Source organism: Onychomys torridus, chromosome 17 (assembly GCF_903995425.1).
Source record: "Onychomys torridus chromosome 17, mOncTor1.1, whole genome shotgun sequence".
In the NCBI taxonomy this organism is placed as follows: domain Eukaryota; kingdom Metazoa; phylum Chordata; class Mammalia; order Rodentia; family Cricetidae; genus Onychomys; species Onychomys torridus.
This window is the reverse complement of record NC_050459.1, coordinates 15,975,137-15,998,853: the sequence shown is the minus strand read 5'-3', so window position 1 is coordinate 15,998,853 and position 23,717 is coordinate 15,975,137. Positions and strand designations below refer to the sequence as shown.

Sequence of the window (23,717 nt, the reverse complement as noted above, 5' to 3'; positions counted from 1 at the left end):
AACAGGCTAATAATAGGGGTGGGATTTTTGTCTCCAACTCCCAAGTCCATGCTGGAATCTGGTCTGATTTGGGCTTGCACAGCCACACCACCCTGAACATTCCTGATTTCATTTTAGGCATTTTTTTTCTGAGCTCTCTGTTCAGATCCATAGCTCATTTTCAACTGGGTGGTATACTTAACTGTTTTATTTTATCATTTTAGTTTTTTGTTTATGCTAGATAATAATCCTTATCAGATGTATAGCTTGCAAAGGGTCTTTTCCCACACAGTGATCTTCCTCTTTATTGGACTGATTGTTATTTTTATTGGCTATAGGGAAGCATTTTTGCTTTATAAAGTCCTATTGTCAGTTGTTGGCCTACATCCTAAGTGGTTAGTTCTGGACACAGGGACATATAAGCAATATTACATGGAGTCTGTTATACATGCATGTATGCATTTGTATGCATTTTAATTCATGCCCATGGATAAATATGTAATAATTATAACTAAAGAAGTGGTAGTAAGTTTGGGAAGGGATGTGGGAGGAGTTGAAAGGTTGAAAGAGAGCCAGAAGCTGAGTAGATGCGGCGTTGTTCATGTACGTGGTTCTCAGGAAAATGTGTAAAAGAAAACTGAAATTTAAACATCGTATCCAGCCGGGCGGTGGTGGTACACGCCTTTAATCCCAGCACTCGGGAGGCAGAGCCAGGCGGATCTCTGTGAGTTCGAGGCCAGCCTGGGCTACAGAGTGAGTTCCAGGAAAGGCGCAAAGCTACACAGAGAAACCCTGTCTCGAAAAAAACGAAAAACAAAAAAACAAAAAAACAAAAAAAAAACCACATTGTATCCAACACGGATTCTGTTAGAAACCTCATCAAATTCTACATGTCTCATAGATACTGTGCCCAATGGACTGTCCTCCAGAAGCGTTGGTATTAGCCCTGTCCACTGTCTTTCCTCCAGACTGTGTTTAGTACAATACTGGCCACCCCTGATACCTGACAACCTGGAAGACCTCCTGCTTAGAATCTACAACAAACAGAATTCTGGCTACATAAACAAAATCCCTTGTAAGGGTAGTGATGAGGATGCCCTTTTTAATATTAAATACATTTGACTTGCCATATCTTCATTTTCTTATTGTTTACACTTTCTTCTCTCTTCCTTCATGTATTGTAGGGTCAGGAGCCCTGTACCAGCTATCTTCTCCATGGAAGAACCAGTTGCTTGATGTGTGTAAAGGACCAGATTGAGGTGGAATTTCTGTGTCCTCAAGACCACAGTTTCAATCACTTCACCCACATCCTGCCTTGCATGTAGTGGTATTTGCTTCACCCATGACCTTGGGCTATATGGCGGTGCTTCCTGCCATTGTATGTGACCTCTTATAATGAGTTGGAGAAGGGTCACATGCTCTTTTTCTTCCTGCTCCAGCCTGGGAGGTGGACTAGCTCCCAGTCGGATCAGAGGATGACTTCTGCTTTCTACTCCGTTCTGTAATCGGGAGTGTATTTCCTCAATTTATATCTTAATAAATTCTGTTACCCATTTAATAGACTCATGTGGATTGATCAGAGTAAGTGGCGCCCACAAGACAAAAAGACCCCACACTCCCTGTAGCTTCTGCCCACAGCCTCCGTGGCAGCTGCAACAGTTGGCTCAGAGGCGTGTATACTCGCTGCAGGTCAACCACACTAGCACCCCCAGAGCCACTGGGTCCCAACCACATGGATCTGAGCCCCTTAGTGTCCCTACTGGGGCTACTTCCATGACCAAACCCTAAAGTACTGGGGTGGCTGCTGGTGCTCTGCAGAGCCTGCACAGCTCAAGCCCCCCAGGAAGAGCCTAACCCCTGCTCAGGTGTCCAGCTGCAGCCCCTTGGGTAGAGCCTATAGACTAGGTAGCTCATGCAGCAAGAGTCAATCAATCACTCTCTGGCCAGGTGATTCACAAGGCAGCAGCTCTGGTAACCACTGCCAGAAGCACACGTGCGTTCTTCAGCATATAGAGCACCAGAGAATGGTGTCCAAATTAGTCCATGCTTGTAGTAGCCGGATCCAGTCACAGTTTCCCCGCCTGTTTAGAGAGTACCAGCAGACTGTTCCCTTTACTTTTAAAATTGTTCAGTTGTAGCAACTGCCAATTCCAGGACACGCTGAGATACTGCTCTTGTGAGCGTACCTGCCTGGGCTCTTTAGGGCGTACCCCGCCCCATCGGCCCACTCATCTGCCGGCTTCCACCACTCTGGCTGAGTTCAGTCCCAGCACTGAGACCTGGCCTGCAACCATGTCATCAACCCTACAGCACCAACCCTACAGACAGGCGGCTCCTGCCAGGTGTGTGACTGCACGTGAGAGCTTCCAGCTTATTGGTGTATTGTCTCATTGTTGTATACAGTCTGTTGTGGTCCCAGCAACCCTGTCTAGTGCTCAGGGGGTGCTTGGTGAGTGCTTAATTCATAGGAGCCATTCAGGGACCACAGTCGGCTTGCATCAGACCTGCTTTAGTGCTACACCGGTGACACCACCTTCTGGCCAAACAGTGCTACTACACCTCCCAAAAGAAAAAAACCGTTACAATTAAGAATTTCATTCCAGGTAACAAAACTTGATAATTTTACAACTTAAAACTGATTAATAAAAAAAAATTAATAAAATTTTCTTTACAAATTTTGAATATTTCTCAAAGCATGGCAGAAAATATTACCTCAAATGAATTTTAAAACTTTTTTGCTTGTATGATGAATGAAATGTTATAGGAAATATATGACCTTCCTGGGACCTGTTTGGTATGCACCATTTTGGCATTTACCATAATAATTCACATAGCATTGAAAAACTGGTTTAGTAATAATAATAACAAGATGAGTCATTCTTGGGACTGATACAGGCTTTATAAGGCAGCGATGAAGACTTACATGAAAAGATTCTTTCTCTGGAATCTGCTACCCAGGATTTACAAGCTATAAAGAATAAAGACTTAAAAAAACAGGCTTCTTAGTTTGGAATCTGCTAACTTACTATAAGAACTTCAGTCCATTAATAATATATGTACAGCCAGATTTGATTTTATTGATAATAAATATGAATACTTACTGGATAAAACAATAACTCTCCAGAGTGAAGTTGCCACTACTCAGATACTTCATAAGGAAGAAAGATTATTGTTAACTGATAAAATAAGTTCTAGGGAATCATGTGTTTTAGAAGATCATAAAGGGTTGCATGATTCCATGAAATCTCTGGAATCCCTTACAACAGAGGAGGTTCACTCACTGGAACAGATGCTAGGTGCTCGTTTGCAAGCCCTGGAAGAAACTCTCAGTAAAGATGACAAGGGACCTAATAAGAAAAAGAGCATGTGACCCTTCTCCAACCCCTATAAGAGGTCACATAAAATGGCAGGAAGCACCTCCTCCTTTGGGCCATACAGCCCAAGATCATAGGTGGAGCAAATACCACTGCACATACATGCATAGGCATTTGATGTGATTCATTGAATTCCTTCAGTCTTTGGGCTGAAATCAATCAATCAATCACTGTGTGTGTGTGTGTGTGTGTGTGTGTGTGTGTGTGTGTGTGTGTATACATGTATGGTGTATTGAGACAAGGTTTCTCTTTTTAGTCCTGGTTGTCCTGGAACTCACTTTGTAGATCAGGCTGGTCTCCAATTCATAGAAATCACCTGCCTCTGCCTTCCAAGTGCTGGGATTAAAGGTATGTACCACCACTACCCAGCTAGATAATTTTAAAATATATTTTCCAAGTTGTTAGGCAAAAGTTGGCCTTCCATTGAAGTGCTATTTGCATTTTTTGTATGAGTTAGTGCTCCATTTGCATGGAAAGAATAATTTGCAGTTCCTGGTATACTGTTGTTATTGCTCATTTTGCATTTTGATTAATATGTAGTATTAATAGCTCTCTATAAATTTGATGAATTAGCACTGTTTCCTAGGTTTTAAAAAATTTTTGAAAGTTTATAATTCTCTCTGGCATTAATTCCATAGTACATAAATCCTCTATTGTTCCCACTGACTTTGTAAACCTGGAATCTCTGTATTACTGATTTCCTGGCATAAACACATGCCTTCCAAATCATGTCGTGAGTCCAGGTCTTTCTTTCCAGCAGCATTTCATGAACATTGTCATTCTGACATAAACATCATGTGCATTCGCCCAGCAAGTGCACAGGACACAGGACTGGAGATGGCACTGATGAGTCAGGGATGGCAAAGTGACTTTGGTGACACCTTCCTGGGCTGTTCCTGCTTCTTCTCTCCCTTTCTGTGCCACAACCTTCTTTCCATCTTCAGCCAACACATAAGTCTTTTCATCGATGATCCAAAGTGGATCCTGGACTATTACTTCTCATCTTGACCTGACCAATTTGTGTGCTCAGGATGCCAATTTTTTTCTTCTGCTTCAAAGACATCAGACTGGTGTTCATGGCACTGCAGAACCCCAAAATGGGCCACAGCTTTCAGTACTTGTTTCTCCTTGCAGTTGACATGTAGACACACCACCAACATTTCTGTCTTTGTTTCTGAATTTTTATTGAAATTGTTCTTTTTGTTTAATATATTCTGATCACAGAATTCCTTCTCAAATCTCCTCAAAGATCTTCTCCACAACTCCAACATGACACCTTGGAGCATCTGTGACACCTTAGAGCATCTCTGTTGGAGAGATGCTCCAAGGTGTCATGTTGGAGTTGTGGAGAAGCAACTCTCTCTGACTCTCTGTCTCTCTCTCTGTCTCTGTCTCTCTTTCTCTCTCTGTCTCTCTCTGTCTGTCTCTCTCTCTCCCTTTCTCTCTCTCTCTCTCTCTCTCTCTCTCTCTCTCTCTCTCTCTCTCTCTCTCTCTCTGTGTGTGTGTGTCTGTGTCTGTGTCTGTGTCTGTGTCTGTGTCTGTCTTGAAAATTAGCAGGCAAAAAAACAAACAAACAAGAATAATAATTATTATTATTGGCTGTAACTGAACACACAGACCAACATCATGATGGCAACTGAGAACAGAGGAACATCAAAGTGATCTTGAGGGCAACAGTCTCTCCCAGGTCCCATCAGTACATGCCCTCTCTAACTCCAGGGCCAGTCTCTGCACCTTCTCAGGACAGCCCTATAAATTCAGACCAGGTATTCTCCTCCCACACACTGGGCTTCTGCTCACCCTTCCTCCAGGTGACTCTCAGCCATGAAGACACTTGCTCTCCTCTCTGCTCTTGTCCTGCTGGCCTTCCTGACCCAGGCTGATCCTTTCCCAGAAGCGACTGGGGAGACTAAAAATGAGGAGCAGCCAGAGATTGAGGACCAGGATGTGTCAATCTCCTTTGGAGACCCAGAAGGCTCTGCCCTTCAAGATTCAGGTGAGGGGTGGTGCCCAGTATGATAATGAGTTGGAGTCTCTTGAGAGAGGGTTGAAGATGTGCCTTGAAATCCTGTCAAGAGCAATGTGGTTTCCTTATCAACTTTATTTTATTTCCTTCTCTTTCTTATTCATAGCAGTAACACTGAGAGTGGAGTAAGTCAATTGATTTTCTATCGCATAAGGCTTTTGCTCAAAAAATACACTTTGGAATTTTACTAGAATGTAGAGCAATATACTGATTAGATAATTTTGAGCAAAATGAGTAGTAGCCTTAGGTAAAAGGAGAAAATTTTCTTTGTCTAAGAGAACTTCAATCAGTATAAGAGTTCACTCAAGTATATGAACAGTGAGAAAAGGAGCATAAAATTTAATTGATTTTTCAAAATAATAGAATGCATCAGTGGGGTCTGCACCAAGGATCCCAAAACACATGTGTTCTGCTGCAGCTGAGCATGGAGACTAGAAAAAACAAAGTGACCATCTGAGGCCCAAGAGAGGACTCTGATTACCATTGCCCTTGTGTTTCTCCTTTATCTCCAATAAACTGTTTACAATAGGCTCCCTGTGTGTTTGCATTCTTTGGTATTTGCTATATGGCTCAGTCAGGACTTTGGATATCAAGTACTAGAACCTTAAGTAAACCTTTGCAATTGAATAAATAATTTAGTTTTTACTTACAAAATACTAACTCCAAATACTAACAATTTTAAGGATGATCCCAGGGTGCAGACACAAAGTATAAGGAAAGCTCCGAGTGTTGATAATCTTTCTCTCTTGACTTTTTGAATCCTCATATAGATTCAGCTCACTCTTGAAGACATTGCCTACATGTTGAGAAAAACTACAACTTTGAGCTTCAGGTTTATACACTCCTAATATCTTAATTTTTCAGAGAGCCACTGTCTCCTTAGAAAGTGTTAAAGTTTCATTGAGCAGGTCTGGATTACACTTCAGACTTTTAAGCCCTGGCTTGATTTTGGCTCCACAGAGACAACTTTTACCAGTATTAGGAATTGTTAGCACCTGACAGAATTGGCAGGAAGAAAAACAATCCATGCTATTCTATGATGTGTATCTTTTCTGCAACACCTGTGCTTGCATAGGACAAGTGTATTTTCTATACAGAAAACTGTTCTTTAAATACAGAAAGTGCATGGACCTAATGATTCCAGTGTGCTGTGCAATATACACTCAAGTGCATTACCTTACAGCTTTGGTGGGCTCAATGCCGCTTGGAAGTGATTCCAAGAAAAATAAAGAAATCAGCAGTCAGTTCTCCCTGCAACCTGAAATCTCCAGTGGTGCTACAAGGTGCTAAGAGTCAGACTCCAGAACATTGCACACTCCTTAAGGGAGTTATGTGTGCTATCTGAGAAAAGACAGCAGTGGTGACCTCTTAGATTGCAGACTCCAATAGGAGAGATAATGTGGATTCACAGAATACATCCTTGTGGGCATTCCATAAGGAAAGAGGCATGCTGGGAGAATAGAATACACTCATCACTTTGTAGCATGAATCATAAAAGGTCTTATTAATAAAATCAAACCTGAATCCAGGTATTGGGATGAATGCTGGAAGATCAGAGAAGCAAAACAAGCCACAGCCACCTCACGTCACCAATTCCTCAGGTGATCATGCTTCCTCAGACTGGAAGCCTCTGAGTCCTCATCCAAATGGATCTCAGCTGAACTGCTGCTCAAAAGTCTAAAAGCTTAACCAGGCTCTAGTTCCTGGTCCTCACACCTTATTATACCTTTCTGCTTCCTGCCATCACTTCATGGGATTAAAGGCATGTGTCACTATGCCTGGCTGTTTCCAGTGTGGCTTTGAACTCATAGAGATCTGGATGGATCTCTGCCTCTAGAATGTTAGGATTAAAGGTGTGTGTGTCACCATTTTCTGGCCTCTATATCTAAGAGCTGTTCTGTTCTCTTACCCCAGATAAGTTTATTATAGGATGCACAACATTTTGGGAAACACAATATCACCACATCACTTAGCAAGACCATCCATCTACTGCCAATCTCTCTGCCTTCTGTACAGCCTGTGGGACATTCAGAAGACATTATATCTCAAGTAACAATCTCATGAGTGTTTTTCCCATGTTGCTCTAGATAACTGTTTATCCTTATCTAGTGACCTAGAATGGTTGCATCTGATACCTCCAGAGAATTATGTGATGTAAATGTATCCTTAACACAGGAGACTCCACTAGAAACTGTAGAGGAGGAAGCAAGATGAGAATGCCATACTGAGAGGCTAAACAAAGATAAGAATTATGGGTTAATTTAAGTATAAGAGCTAGTTAGTAATAACCCTGAGATACTGGCTGAGCACATATAATTTATATTAAACTTCCGAGTCAATTATTTGAGAAGCAGCTACCAGGTATTTGGGAAGAGGTGAGTGAGAGAAAACAGTCTGTTTACCTATGGTGCCCAAACATTTGGCAAGAATTTCTACATAAAGCCTGAAAAAGCTTTAAAAAGGATTCTAAAGTGAGTCAAACTCAGCTTCTCGGTAGCTGCTTTTTCTTTTGTAGGCTGTGTTTGGTAGTGGCAAAACAGCATGGCTTTTGTTTTGTTTTGTTTTGTTTTGTTTTGTTTTTGGAGATAGGGTTTCTCTGTGTAGTTTTTGGTGCCTGTCCTGGATCTTGCCCTGTAGACCAGGCTGGCTTCAAACTCACAGAGATCCATCTGGCTCTGCCTCCTGTGAGCTGTGACTAAAGGTATGTGCCACCGCTGCCCAGCAACAACATGGCTGTTGTAAGAGGCCCTGCTACTAAACACTTAATGGGGTTTATGAGCAGCAGATGGCATGCTATGTGGTGGCAGCTTGGACTCAGAAACTTCCCAGAGTTGTGATGGTAAATATGGCTCCAGCTGGTACTCTACCATGAAACTGGGCACTCATGGAACAATGGAGTGGGGCAGAACCTGCCACCAAAGCCACCACTTAGCCGTTTAAAGATTCATGTTGTCAGCAAAACATAGAGATATAAAGTAAGACAGACTGAGAGAAGAAAAAAAAAACCTCAAAACGGGTTATAGTGTGTTTAAAATATTCTAAGGCTTGAGAGAGAAAAGAAAAAAGACAAATAAAGTGATCAAAAAAGAAATAGAGTAATTTTAAAAAAGTAAGCCATGGAAAGATTGAAAATACACAGACAGTCTGTATACTGTATGTTATTGTGTTGTCTTTAAATTTTTTGACAACTAATGAACAAATGATAACTGCTGGGAGACATTTAATTAAGAAAGCTGATAGATTAAACCAACCTATATATTTTTAAATTATCTTGACTTCAAAATTTAAGTCAAAATATATGTTACTTTGGGAAAGAGGCTCTGCAGAAAATGAGAGGCTCTGGATTCATTCTGCGTTAAGAAAAATCAGGTTTGATGAAGAAAAATTCCTAGAAAAATCTCTGATGGGTATAGATGACCCAGATGATTCAATATTTCAGAGCACCTCTGTTGCAGTTTCCTCTGAATTCTGCATCCAGAACAGCTTCCAGGCTGCTGGCTGAGATGATCCAGCCACAAAGACTACTCCAGTCAGGACTTGATCATAATCCTAAATTTTTCAGGGTCTTCCAAAGATTACCAGTGCCCACCAATCAGCAGGAAGTGGTCTAGAGAATTGCACCTATATTCCTAAAATATTGGTCATAAATGTTTGTTTTCATTTAAAGGGGATTTGTTACAAATTATTATTGATTATAGTCAATCTTTTTGTAAAATAAGAAAGGGAGATATGATATAGAAATGATAGGATAAAAGGGTAGATTATTTAATCTACTTTAATCCAAAAGACAACTATTAATCTTACATATTTTACATTGGTATGGATTTTGGTTTATTGATATAAATTTAAAGTTAATTTTGTTATACTGTATGTATATTTCTACTCTTGTTTATGATATTATGTTTATGAAGCTCATTTTAAAATGTAATATATAATTAAGAAATACAGATTAACACTCATTTATAGTCATGTTAGTTAGGTTTTCAAGGTCATATAGAAATGTATTTCAGATAGATAGGCAATTTTCAAACACTTCAAAGACCTATAGAATATGGCATTTAAAATGTTTTAAGAACTTAGATTTTTCTTGACAGTAAGACACACCTGCTCATGGCAGCACCAAATACTTCAAAGAATATGGTGGGCACTGAAGAAACTCCATATGGAGTTTGTTTTCTTTTTGGCAAAAGCTAGCCATGTGGGCAAAGAAACTGCCCTTGCCTCAATTGCTGACAGATACTGTGCAAACTGGACCAGAAGGATGCAAGAAAGGTGACTAACGAATTTTGCCAAGACAAGGTAGGACAGTTCTTAAAAATTCCCTCCTTCACAGGAAAGTCTGTCAGACATGCTAGGCCTGTAGGCCAGAGTTGGATGCCCCATCATTGCTGAGGAACTTTGGGTGACTTTCCAGGCAGCTTGTTGTCCCTGTCATTAGGTAACATTTCACATTTCTGGGGTCTTTGATGGAATTGAAGACTAGATAGTTATAGTATTCTTTAGTTATAATAAAAGATAAATTGGATACAAAACTTTAGACTCACCAAGATAAGATAGGTAATTATTTTCTCTAATTTTGCCAAATGCAAATGAATTAAATAAAGTTACTGTAATTCTTAATAACTGTTTTTGTTGTATGTAATCTTAATATGTTAAAATTAAAACCTTCCTTTTTAATTAGACAAAAAGGGGGAATGCTGTGGAATAATCCCCTTGTATACTGTAAAGATTTGTTGCTTGAATCAGTTTAATAAAATGCTGACAGGCTGGTAGCTGGGCAGGAAGTTAGATGGGAAAGCCAAACTAAGAATACTTGGAAGAGAAGGGCACAGTCAGGAGTTACCAGGCAGATGCAGAGGAAGCAAGATGAGAATGCCATTCTGAGAAAACCACATGGCTGAAGAGAGATAAGAATTATGGGTTAACTCTTGGGCATATACCCAAAGAATGCCCAATCATACCACAAGGGCATTTGCTCAGCTATGTTCATATCAGCATTGTTTGTAATAACCAGAACCTGGAAACAACCTAGATGCCCTTCAACTGAAGAATGGATAAAGAAAATGTGTTACATATACACAATGGAGTACTACTCAACAGAGAAAAACAATGACATCATGAGGTTTGCAGGCAAATGGATGGATCTAGAAAAAAATCATCCGGAGTGAGGTAACCCAGACTCAGAAAGACAAACATGGTATGTACTCACTCATAGAAGGATACTAGATGTAAAACAAAGATGACTAGATTGCTATTCACAACTCCAGGGAGGCTACCTAGAAAACAGGACCCTAAGAAAGACACAGGGATTGCCCAATGACAGAGAAATGGATGAGATCTACATGAACAACCTGGACGTGAGTGGGGGTAATGAAGGGCAAGGTTCAAGGGAAAGAGAGCTTAGGGGAGCAGGAAATCCCAGCTGGACCAGGAACAGGGTGAGAGAACAAGAAATAAGAGACCATGATTAATGCAGACCACATGAGAATAGGAAGAAGCAACGTGCTAGAGAGGTCCCCAGAAATCCACAATGATACTTCCACTGTAGACTACTGGCAATGGTCGTGAGAAAGCCTGAACTGACCTAGTCTGGTGATTGGATGGCCAAACACCCTAAATGTCATGCTAGAAATCTCATCCAATGACTGAGGGAAGTGATACAAAGAGCCACGGCCAGGCCCCAGGTGGAGCTCCAGGAGTCCAATTGGTGAGAAAAGAGGAGGGATTATATGAGTAAGAATTGTTGAGACCAAGATTGGAAAATACAGGGACAAATAGCCAAACTAATGGAAACACATGAACTATGAACCAATAGCTGAGGAGCCCCCAACTGGATCAGGCCCTCTGGATAAGTGAGACAGTTGATTAGCTTGAACTGTTTGGAAGGCACCCAGGCAGTGGCTGTTTGGAATGCAGGGACTCTTCGCTCAGCCTTGGAGGAGGGGACAGGACCTGCCTGGACTGAGTCTACCAGGTTGAGCTGAATCCCCAGGGGAGTCTTTGCCCTGGAGAAGGTGGGAATGGGGAGTGGGCTGGGGGGAAGGGGAGCGGGAGGGTGGAGGATGGGGGAATCCATAGCTGATATGTAAAATTGGATTAAATTATAAAATAAAAATAAAGAAAGCTAGAGAAGAAGCGGGGGGAAGAATTATGGGTTAATTTAAGTGTAAGAGCTAGTTAGTAATAAGCCTGGGCTACTAACCAAGCATTTTTAAGTAATATTAGGCCTCTGAGTCAATAATTTAAGAGCACCTGCTGGGTATTTGAGAGTTGCTGGAGGGATAAAAACTTCCACTTATGGGGAATGATAAGGATATTGAAGCAGTAATTGCTCTGCTATGGGCAATACATGATGTGTACACATATCAAAGGTCATCTTATGCCTCATTACTATTTACAATTATTATGTTAATACATTTTCATACATTGAAATTGAAAATATTAACTACCCTGATTTAATCATTACATGGAGCATACATAAGTCAAATTATCATTCTGTACCCCCTCATAAATATGTACAACCAAAAAACAAATTAATAACGATTAAAGTAAAGTAAAGGTGACATTTATTTGTGTCCTTGTTTTGCTTGACTGTTGAGGCCCACCAAGGTTCCTAGTGATATATGAGCTTGCTTTATCCAGCAGAGCTGCATTAGAGGATTGCTTGGGTTACCTGGTGTTTGGAAGGATCTGCACTTGGCTATGCCAGGGGGAGGTCTTTTGCTCCACCCCTTGGCATTCTTTTAAAAAGCTTCTTAGAAGAGACAGAAGGGGGCGGTGGATAAGGATCCAGGCCCTCTCAAGCTATCCTGTGTTTCTGTCTGTCTCTCTCCCCTCTATATTTCTATCTAAATATTTCTCACTTCTCCCCCCTCAAGAGTACCCTGAGGTAAAGATAGGAGTGGGTCTTCCACACCTGACAGGAAAATTGTCTAGTCAATGGGACCATCTATGTTCTCTTCGCTTCTGGCATGAGGAGGGGAGCTAAGCTTTTTCCAGGTTTGTGTTTCTTGGGTAACAAAACCAAGCCACCAACAGAACCAGGTGTTCAGCAGGGGCATAGTACAGCCAGCACATTACAGTTATACTCAAGTGCAGCTAAAGGAGGATCTAGGATGGAAGGGGGACAGGTGAATGTCCCTCCAATGGGGTCAGTGGCAGACTTCCCCACCTGATTTTAGGACAGGCATGGAAGAGCAAACAGCTTTTTTTCTCTACCTTCTGGTAAACAGTCTCCTCTGCATCCTCAAAGCCCTGGACCCTTAGTGACCTGTCTTTTCTAATGTGTCTACATGACCTGCTCCTGACCATCAGGAAAGTAGAGAAATCCTGCTCCAATAAGGAGGAGACAACAACAACATAGTGTGCAATGGGCGCTCGACCATTTGCCACACTCTGTCCTATGCCCCATCATCTCCTTCTTAGATCTGTCAGAGGACAAAGCTACTGAGTCCAAATTAATCTGGCAGGTTGAAACCAGGACCCAAGGTATATGGAATACCAGTCTAGGATTAACATCTAAAATCTGGACTTTCTGGAAACTCATTCTTTAAGGAAAAGGAGTAGTGAAATTTGGGAAGTCAGAGATAGAAAATACCCACATCCAAAAACATCTCATGATAGCTAATTACAGGTATCAGACTTTGGGGACCACAGTGCCCAGATATCTGGCTAAACACTATTCTGGGAGTAGGTTTTGTTAAATAAGGTCAATGTTTAATTGATGAAATTTGAGAGAAACAGATTTTTCCCTACAATGTGGATTGGACATTTCTAACAGTTCAAAGCCTGCATAGCACAAAGGCTCTCTGGTGTAAGAGAGAACTCTCAGTGGAGAGTTTTTCAACATACTTCCTAAAGTTCCAGGTCAAAGAACCTTGGATTCTTTGTGAACTTCAAACAAATTAGGTAAGTCTAGCCTATTACCCCTGGGCTCAGAAGTGGGAGTAATGATGCAAGGGAAAAAGGGATTTTAATCAGTATGTCCATATCACAAAGACAAGGGGACCATGCATACTCAAATCATCTTTGGGGTGCTGACACTAACTTTAGCATTGCACAGAGGAAGAGTTGGGAAAGAAAATAAGAGATATGTATAATGTTAGTCTTAGACTGTGGTCCATTTGATCACTGTCTCCATCCTCATTCTGGAAGGTTCTGGAAGGAAGTCATCATCACAGTCATTGCCTATGGGGGCAATGTTTCCCAGAGATGGATGTTCTCATATCAGGTGAGGAGAAACCTCAACATGAGAAGATCTGACTATAAGACCTGCTGTTTCTCAAATCCAAGATGACTTGATTTATAGTGATGATTAGAGACGTCTGTGTGCCTTAAAGGGCTGGCTGTAAAGCCTGAGAGTAGAATCCTTTACTTACTCTTAGTGCCATGTATTTAGTCATAAATAGGGAAGGTTACCTGTTAGGGACCAAGATGTCAGGAAACAAACATGAACCATGGAAAGTACTAGCTAGAGCAGAGAACAAGTCATAAGCCCCTTCCCAGAGCAGTAACCAGAGGCCCCCAAAGATAAGAGAACATTCCACAGTCAGGTACCATGACAACCGAACATAAAGAGCATTCCATGGTCAGATAGCCTAACAACAGAATAAACTGCCCCTGACCAGTGACCTTAGCCAACATCTCACAGTTGCACGATCTGCCTCACAAGTCTTGCACCCCTTCCATGTTCTACACGCCCCTTTTCCCTTTCCCTCCTTCCTGCCCCTTCCCATTTTATGCTATATAAGCCATGCAGAGAAAAATAAAGATTGGCAGCTTGATCAGAATTCTGTCTTGCTGTCTGTCTCTTGTGTCACCCTTCCCTTTCATTTGCTCCCACAGGTGGGTCGCCCCTGTTGAAACCCCGCTGGCTGGGGCAGTTACCCACTTTAGATGAATATTACTTAAATGATTGACATGCCTATGCAATAAGTTGAGCAGGAATCTGGCTCAAAGTAAGAGAGACAGATACAAAAGGAAGGCAGAAATGCCCAGTGTTATCTTGCTTTTGGCTCCCCATCAAGCATCTGCTCGCCCAAGAGAAGAATATGTGGCTCCAGTCAAAGTTCTTAGTCTCAGTTATGCAACCCTTTCCTGGGTCTCTAGCCTGCCAGCCTCCCCCTGAAGACCTTACACCTTTTGCATTCCCACAATCTCATGTCTAATTCCCCTAATAAAGGAACTGCTTCTATTTCTCTGGAGAACCCTGACCAATACACAGCTAGTCCTAAGCAAATGGCATGAGGACACAGGGCTGTCTGACTCTGTAGAGCTCATGGCCCTCTGAATGGTCCATCCTGTGAGATGGCCCAAGGGATTCTCCAAGCTTCCCACATCTATATCCTTCCCAGAAATTTAATCAAAGTCTGCAGATGAGGTTTGGTAATAACAACACAGATCACACAGGCCTGTATTTCACTTCAGACTTACATAGAGAAAAGCTGGGCCAAAGAATGAACAAAAGCTGAAATGTTCATGATAAAAAGCAAAGTACCAGGCCGGTCCCTGAAACCCTGGGTATCAAGAAGGTAGGCTGAATTGATGAATTTATTAAGGCCATTCCACGTAGTTAAAAGGGAGGTTTATTTTGTGGGGTAACTTACAAATGAAGGGATAGGTTGTAGGGTCTGGCAAAGGTATGTGGGATGTTCTGTATGTCAAATGCTCTGATTGGTTAACATAAATAAAGTGCTGATTGGCCAGTAGCCAGGCAGGAAGGATAGGGTAGGCGGGACAAGGAAGAGGAGAAGGCAGGGAACAGGAAGGCTGGGAGGACACACTGCCAGCTGCTGCCATGAGAAGCAACATGTAAAGACATCAGTAAGCCACAAGCCATGTGGCAAAGTATAGATTTACAAAAATGGGTTAATTTAAGATAGAAAAGGTAGATAACAAACAGCCTGCCATGGCCATACAGTTTGTAAGCAATGTAAGTTTCTGTGTGCTTTCTTGGTTGGGTCTGAGCGACTGTGGGACTGGTGGGTAAGAGAGATTTGTCCTGACTATGGGCCAGGCAGAAAAACTCCAACTACAAATGGCGCCCAATGTGGGGCACGAGTTTCCACCTAAAACCTGACAAAAAAGATCCTAAAACAGAGCTAAAAATAGCTTCCTAGTTGTCTCTCTCAAGTTAGCGGCAGTCTGCTGGTTTGAGCTACTATGGCGGGTTCCTGGCATGTGTGTCTGACCTGCAGTATGGCGGGAATGAGGAATCTACAAGCGGCACTTTACTCTGCTGCATGGTGGATTTAGCCTTTGTGAGTTTAAAAAAAAAAGGGAGGGGGGGTTTCTGGGCTATGTGCTGCTTTGATAGAACTGCTTCTGATACTTGATGGTACACATGGCTCCAGTCCCAGAGCTGGTGATAAACTGTACCACCGCCACATTGGGAAACTGAGGTGGGTAGAGCCAGCAGCCACAATGGCATTTCAGTCTTACAAAGATGGATATTACACAAAGAATCTGGTTTGTCTTGTCTTTGAGATTTTTAACTACAGAAAAAGATTTGATCGTAAAAACCTGTTGAGTTAAACAAATATATAAATTTTAAAGGTACCTTGACTTCAAAATTTGGATATAAGTATATGTTGCTTTGGAAAAGAGTCTCTACTTTTGTTTCCACAGAAAGCCAGAGGCTATGGATTTGTTCCAGATTAAGGTTTGATCAGCCAAGACCATCTGAAAGGTCTCCAATAACACCATGGCCCAGATGATCCGACATCCAGAATGGTTTCAAGGCAACTGGCTCAGAGGTTTACCCTCACGAATTACTCCATAATCCTAAAATTTTCTTTATGTCCCCATAAGATACTGCGCCCCTCTCCAGCAGAAAGTAGTAAGAAGGGCTGGAGAGATGGCTCAGAGGTTAAGATCACTGGCTGTTCTTCCAGAGGTTCTGAGTTCAATTCCCAGCAACCACATGGTGGCTCATAATTATTTGTAATGAGATCTGGCACCCTCTTCTGTAAATAAATTTAAAAAAAAAAGAAAGAAAGTAGTAAGAAAAACTACGCCCAAATTCCCAGCTGGCTTTGGAGATGAAATTGGCTCACTCTTTCTCTAAACTCAAGCACATTGTTAAAAAAATAAAATAAAATAAAAAGGTTAAGAGCTTCTTATGTCCCAAATCAGAAGAGCCCTCTGGTGTGAGACAGAGAAAAACCACTATTTTATTTAAAACAGGTTGATTATAAATACAATCTCTTTCTAAAGATAAAAAGGGGATATGATATAGATATGATAGGATGAAAGGGTAGATTAATGAACTTACTTCTAAAGAGCAACAACTCATTTAAAATGTTTTACACTGGTATAGATTTTAGTCTATTGATACAAACTTAAAGTTAATTTTGTTATACTGTGTGTATATTTCTACTCTTGTTTAAGATATTATGTTTGTACAGCTCATTTAAAATTTTAATGGATAATTAAAAATAGATTAATAACTGGTCATCTATGATAATCATACTCATAGCCATGTTAGTTAAGTCTTCTAGGTATACACAGAGATATTTCAGATAGACAGGTAATCTTCAAACACTTCAAAGGTCTACAGAACATGACATTTAAAATATTTTTAAAATTTAGACTTTCTGGACAGTGAGACATGTCTGCTCCTGGCAGCACCGATTTACTTCAGAGAGGAGGATGGGCATTGAAGACACTTCATATGGAGTTTATCTTCACCTTGGCAAAAATAGCCATTTGGGCGAGAAACTGTTCTTGCCTGGACTACTTGATCAAACTGAACATACAAGACCCATAGAAAGATGACCACTGAACTTTGCTTGACAAAATGGTCCTTCAGGTTCCTGCTTTGCAGAGGAAATTGCCAGACATTCTACAAGACACTAAAAAAACTGACCAAGAGACTCTACCCCTGTGGGCTGAAGACAAATGCCCCAACTTTACAAAGGAACATTAGATGACTGTCCAGGCTGCCAGCTGTCTCTGTCTACCCTGCAAGACTCCTGAAAGTTACTTGCATCCTTCTCCTAGTTCTCAGGTAATATTATATCCTTCTGAGGTCTTTGATGTGGTTGAAGACTAGATAGTTATGATAAAAGATAAGTTAGATATGAAACCTTAGACTCACAAATATAAGATAGATAGGATATCTTCTTTAACATTGTAACTGTAATTCTTACTTGATAATTGTTTTGTTATCTGAAATTTTACTATATAAAAGTTAAAACCTTCCTTTAAAAAAAAAAAGAAAAGGGAAGTGCTATGGATATCGCTCTGTATAAATAAAATGCTGTTTGGCCAGTGGCCAGGCAGGAAGTATAGGCAGGACAAGAGAGAAGAGAATTCTGGGAAGTGGAAGGCTGGGAAGAGAGAGATGCTGCCAGCCACTGCCATGACAGGGAAGATATAAGGTAATGATAAGCCACAAGCCACATGACAAAGTATAGATTAATAAAAATGGGTTAATTTAAGATAGAAAAAGTAGATAACGAAGCCTGCCATGGCCATACAGTTTATAAGTAATAAAAGCATCTGAGTGATTATTTTATACATGGGTTATGGGACTGTGGGGGCTTGGTAGCACCTGGAGAGAAGATCTCCAACTACAAGGCTGTAGTTGGGAGCAGAGAGATGGAAGATTCTTGGGAGGCAGTGAATTGCAGGATTTATAGACTGACTTGGGAGAGAGCCCCAGACATCACTTCTGGAGAGCCCCAGAATGAGGCCATGAGTGTCAGAATGTCTCTGAAACCTTGGATGGCCAGTGATCAAGTGGTCACCCTTGCCTTCATCTCAAGATACCTATGTGGAGTAAACACACTTCTCTTTACTCAGCTCTTACCTCCTATCTGAGATTGGAGGATGAAATCAATAGAATGATGGAAAAAGCTTTCATGGAGTGTGGGTCTACCATGCTCAGTGTTGCATCATCACTATTCTTACTGAAAGGAGATAAGAGAAGTGCAAGAAATGGAGATATGAGCCAGGGGAGGGCAGGGAAAGGTTGAGAATTGAAGGAGATTAGTGACATGGATACCTGTTTCCCAGAATCCCGGGTCACTCCCTTGATAAATTGTGTATCTAATTGAAAATAATGAGAAAATGCAAGTCCCTGTGGTTTTCAGCACGGACTAAAACAATGAGTCATGACCAGGAATGTGAGCACCACTCTAGGTGAATCACAGGGGTAAAGATAATGTTTATTTATGCGTAGTGAAGTATTATATAGGTCAAATGGGTGTAGGTGGGAGAATATTAGCTATATTACATAAGCTTCAAGAAAAGTTGGGACAAATTTTACCTGATCAAATTATGCATCAAATTCAATGATTCCCAGGCAGGAACTTCAAAGGGTACCTGGGTATTAGAGAGAGGCATAAGGGAGGTGCACAGTGTGTTTTAATCAAAAGGGACAGGGGTAAGTCTGAAGAATAAGAAGGGAGACTTTAGAGGCCATGCTCTGTTCTACCAGTAGGGGACAGCAAAATACCTCAGTGTGTTTGTAGAACTTGTGGGAGCTAGGCCTGTCTCTTGAAGCAGCTTTCCTATATACTATCCAAATATTTTATCCAAATATCACAGACTTCACTGAAGACCAGATACTTTTAGAGAAAACAGTGGGATTCAAGTTCCAAAAGAACCAGTTCTTATTACTATCAGGCCCCAGCTGCCACCCACCTCTGCTCAACAGCTGTATTCTGTGAACAATGCTGCTCACTACTTCCGGGCAGGTGGTCTTTCTTTTTTTACTTATATCTCCCCTCTTATTTGCTAAGCTATAAATTTTATTTAAGTGCATACAAATAGTCTTGTTTATTGTTCTATTCAATAAACATACAATTTTAGATCAATAAATATCATCAAAATGTAACAGAGAGAGGCAAAACTGTATCTGTGCAAATATTTGTTCCTTTTTCTTGCTTTTTTAAAAAACTTTTATTTATTATTAGTGCCAGAGGGGGGAATCACATGGAGGTCAAAGGTCAACTTCATGGAGTCAGTTTTCTCCTTCCATTTTGTGTGTGTTTCAGGGAATCGAACCTGAATCACTAGGATTGGAGGCAAGTTCCTCTACCCACTTTAAACAGTGAACTACCATTCTGTCTGCTTCCTTCCCAGATCGCACCTAAACCCTTCCCATGCACTCTACTCAGAAATTTCAGGAGTCTCTTGACAAATCACTCAATAGAGTTATCTTATTATCTTTATATTGGATTAAAAATAAATGTGCAAATTTTGCTTCACTGACTCAGTGTCAAATTTTAATGGAGATATTTGATGAACAGTAAAATTATAGACTAGTTCTTTCAAAAATAAATTCTTATGTTATAAATGCTGCTTGACAAACTTCTAACTTCAATGCCATACCACCTACGGCCCTGTCAATAGCTTGTATCATGTGTGACTCATGATGTGAATTCAACAGCTCTGCAATTAGTCAGAACAAACTCACACATTCCCTGGACCAGAGGCCAAAAGCTCACAGGTCAGCTGTGGCCCACATCCAAGCACTGGGTGTCATTGCTTTCAAGGATGACCCTTGAGTGTCTAATCATCGAACTGGCTCTCCTGGGACACCCCACATGAAGCGTTTTCCCCTTCAACCTGGGTTTGTAACCGTCAGCTTGAGCAGCTATAACAAAACACACCACACAGTGAGTATCTTCCCAGGACTTATGTATTTCTCATGATTCTGAAGGCTGGGAAGTGTAAGATCCATGGAATTTGCAGTTGATGCCCCCAGAAGGAATGCCTCCTGGCTTGAGATTAGAACCTATCTCTTAGATCCTCATTTGGTAGAAGAAGGAGCCAGATCTTTAATGTCTTTTTCTTCCCCATGGTGCTCTACCATCAGGACCTCCTCTAGTCCTAATCACCTCCCAAAACTCCCACCTCAAATTCCATCACCTTGGGAGTGAGGACTTCAACACTTGATATAAAGGGAAGACAATGCAGCCCACAGCAGCACCCCTCCAGATCCCTTCACAGGAACCTAGAGGGATTGGTAAAAGCACTGTCTATGGGCAGATTTTGAGAGCATCTAGAGAGAAGACACCTGATGAAGTTCATGCTGCTGTGCCATCAAGAGGACAGGCACTCACCCAGAACTCATAGCACAGGGAGGAGCTCCTCCTCGGTCTAGGTCTATTGCCTTTGACTCTGGAGGCACCCTGGGACCAAGTCTTCTCTCTCCCTCCGTCTGAGCCAAGGTTGTTTTGCAAACACAGGGAGAGCTCAGCTCCACTTCAGAAGTTGAAGCTTCTCCCTGAATTTCCCCTATTTGCTATCCTATGACAATTCATTTATAAAGAGAAGATTAGTGATCCTAGGACATTCTTAGTTTATTTATTGATATATCCTAGGTACCTGGAGTCCTTGCATTACCCAGCTTCATGATCCCTCAGAAGGGCAAATAAGAGAAAAGATTTTACCTGCAGATTTATCAGAATGTCCACAACGGGAAAGAAACTACCAAGCTCCCTGGCAACTGTGTGTCTTCAGACAGTGAGTTTCCTTCTCGGTTATGCTGTGTTCCATGTAGAATCCAGGTTCCTTCCTCCTGAGCAGTCAGCACTCTCGATGTGTGACTCCCATGTTGCCCTGATGTCCCTCAGACAGCAGGCAGAGATGGAGACACAGATCCCAAAGAATACATTCACTGTAACAAGGCTTAGAGTGGTGAAATGTCCCATTGTCACTTACATCTCACCCGTGAGAACTAATTCACAGACAATATGGACACTGTGTGGCAAAGGAAGCATGCTTGGTGCTAAAGAATAGGAAGCAGGTTACTGAGCAGGCAGCTGACCTCTGACGTTTTGATCAACAATTATCCTACTTTTGACAAAGGTCCTATTTGCCTCTTTCCCTAGGGAAAAACTCTAAGTTTTATCTACAACTGTGTAAAGTTTTATCTACCTCTGTGCCCACTCACCTTCATTAGGTCTGCAGGTGACTGATTGTGGTCCAGGGATGTAGAACTGAAACACAATGGATGCAGGAGAATAGACTACCTGTATCTGTGGGTCATCCTGCAAGCATAGCTCCTGCTGGGGTGTCCTTGCTCTGATAGGTCTGACTACCATTCCATCCTCTAACTTAATAATGATGGATGTAATGATCATTAACACTTTGGTCATGCTTAGGCATGCCAGGTTTCAGCTGGCACATTAATGATCCATTCTCCAGGACAATTTTACATTGCAGGCTCTGGGAGTATTTTGTTTTATGGATACTTAAAAAAAAGAAAGAAAGAAAGAAAAAAGAAAAAGCCTGATTCATACAATAAGTAGGTAAATTGTCTGTGTTTTCATCTTGAAAGCAGGACAGGGACTTGAAACTGACCCCACCTGCTTCTAAGGCCTGTTTACCATGAAATGCAGCCTTGTTTGGATTAATCCACTCAGGATTTCAAGGACCCTCAGAACACAGTGAAGAATGAAGCATGTTTCTCAGATGCACTTCCTTCCTCCACCCCATTCCCCAAACAGAAAACACGTGCATTCTGGGTCATATTTTAATAGCAGCCAGCAGGTCCTGACAAGCTGGTTAGGGAGTGTGCCGAGCTGACTCCCTCTTCACCCCAGAGCCCTGCCATTCCTACCTCTCCAGTTTGTGTTCGTTAATATAGGACAAGATTCTGCCTCTCTAGCCACTGGAAAGGGAGCTCTAACTTGGGACATTTTATCAGCTATTTGATGCCTCACTAACATGGACCTGCATCTCATTTTCTTCTAAAGCCAGGAACTGAAATATTAACACCTCAACCCTTTGTGGAGCATATGTCTTCTTGGTTCTGGGAATAAAACAGTGAACAAAGAAGCTTTGTAAACACATCCAGCAGCTGTGCAATTTGTCCCTTATCTTTCCTGCCCCTTTCCTGAACTATTTCCCACACATTTATTAAAACAAAACATTCGATCATATCCTTCTCAGAAACCTTGTCAGTATCCCATTGTCCTTAGGAAATATGTCAAACTCCTTAAATGGTTTGAAGTGGTTGCTATATTGTGGGTCTCAGTCCCCTTTGGTGCCACATGTATGGTATGCTTCTAGATTACCCTGAATTGGAGCACCCCCTTGCTGTTTTTCCCCAGATGTTGCTTAGCCTGGTTTCTGTAGGACCAATCAATACTCACTCACCTCCATGAACTTTTTCTTCAAAGTTTGAAGAAAGACAATGTAACTACATATCCTTGGATACCATTGCCTTCTCTTTATGAAACTCAGTGAGGGCTGCCACCAGCCCCTGCCTCAGCTGAGTTAAGAGCATGGTAAACCCATTGTGGGCCTTTTAGGTGGTCCATCTGCAAAGGCATCAAGTCTCCAAATGTGACTATCAAACTATTATATAGTCAGATAAATGCTCCTTGTCTCCCAGTTCCATGCCTAAGAATATGTGGCGGGTAGGCAGGACTTCTCTCTCTCTCTCTCTCTCTCTCTCTCTCTCTCTCTCTCTCTCTCTCTCTGGAGTCTTAGCCATTTTTCTTGCAGACCCTCTGTGGAGATCAAATGACCTCAACCATGACTTCCCCACCAACAACCCTATTTTATTCCTGACCACATGGAAAACATGGCAAGGACATACCTCTACAATGTTGCCCTGGACTTGTTCAAATCTTCCCCTGTGATTCTGAACTCCATCAGCACCAGGGACATATCTGACTTGCTTGCTATGCTCCCCAAGTTTAGCCCAGAGACTGGCATTAATAAGGAAGTAGTGTCTCTGACTCAACACACTTATGTAATAATTTATGAAATTATCTAGAATAATACTTTCTATCATGATTGGAGGTTTTTCTTTTTCTTTTTTCTTTCTTTCTTTTTTTTTCCATCTTTTCTGACCCCTGTACTTCTAAAATTGTAACAGTAGTGTTTTATTTTTATTTTAAAGTATTTGTATTGTGGTGATATTTTATTTGTGCTGAAATGTGATTTTATTTGTATGTTAATAAATAAAGTTTGTCTGGAGATCAGAGGTCAAATAGTCAGCCATAAACAGAAGTCCGGTGGTGGTAGCACACACCCTTAATCCAATCACATGGTAGGCAGAGTCTCTGTGTGGCCAAGAACACAGCCAAGTGTGGTGACACATACCTTTAATCCCAGTACCAACCATAGAGACCTGGAGGTCTGTATAGATAGGCAGTGATGAGGAAGTCATGTGGCTGGGCTTAGAGCCATTGAGAAGGCAGAACAGAAAGGCAATAAAAGCTCAGGTTAGACAGGAAGAGGTTCTCTCTGGAGAAGTGATGGAGAAGTGGTAAGCTAAGGGTAGTCATGGCTTTTCGCTATTTCACTGATCTCTTTTGCTATTACGCCTTTATTTGACTCTGTGTTTCTTATTTAATAAGACTATTTAGAAATTC

The 23,717-nt window shown here is 41.4% G+C and overlaps 1 protein-coding gene across 1 annotated transcript; it reads left to right on the top strand.

The window, feature by feature from the left end:
• Window positions 1-5,177: 5,177 nt before the first annotated feature.
• On the top strand, window positions 5,178-7,537 carry LOC118569163 (alpha-defensin 9-like). Its single transcript, XM_036166889.1, has 2 exons — window positions 5,178-5,349; window positions 7,467-7,537. Exons 1-2 carry the CDS (start codon window positions 5,178-5,180, stop codon window positions 7,535-7,537), a joined length of 243 nt encoding a protein of 80 aa, XP_036022782.1.
• The last annotated feature ends 16,180 nt before the right edge of the window (window positions 7,538-23,717 follow it).

Excerpts from the sequence above, each read along its gene's own strand:
- LOC118569163 (XM_036166889.1), top strand. The coding sequence starts at position 5,178 with ATGAAGACACTTGCTCTCCTCTCTGCTCTTGTCCTGCTGGCCTTCCTG. Across the intron at positions 5,350-7,466 it reads CTCTGCCCTTCAAGATTCAG|ATAACTGTTTATCCTTATCT; the intron begins GTGAGGGGTGGT and ends ATGTTGCTCTAG.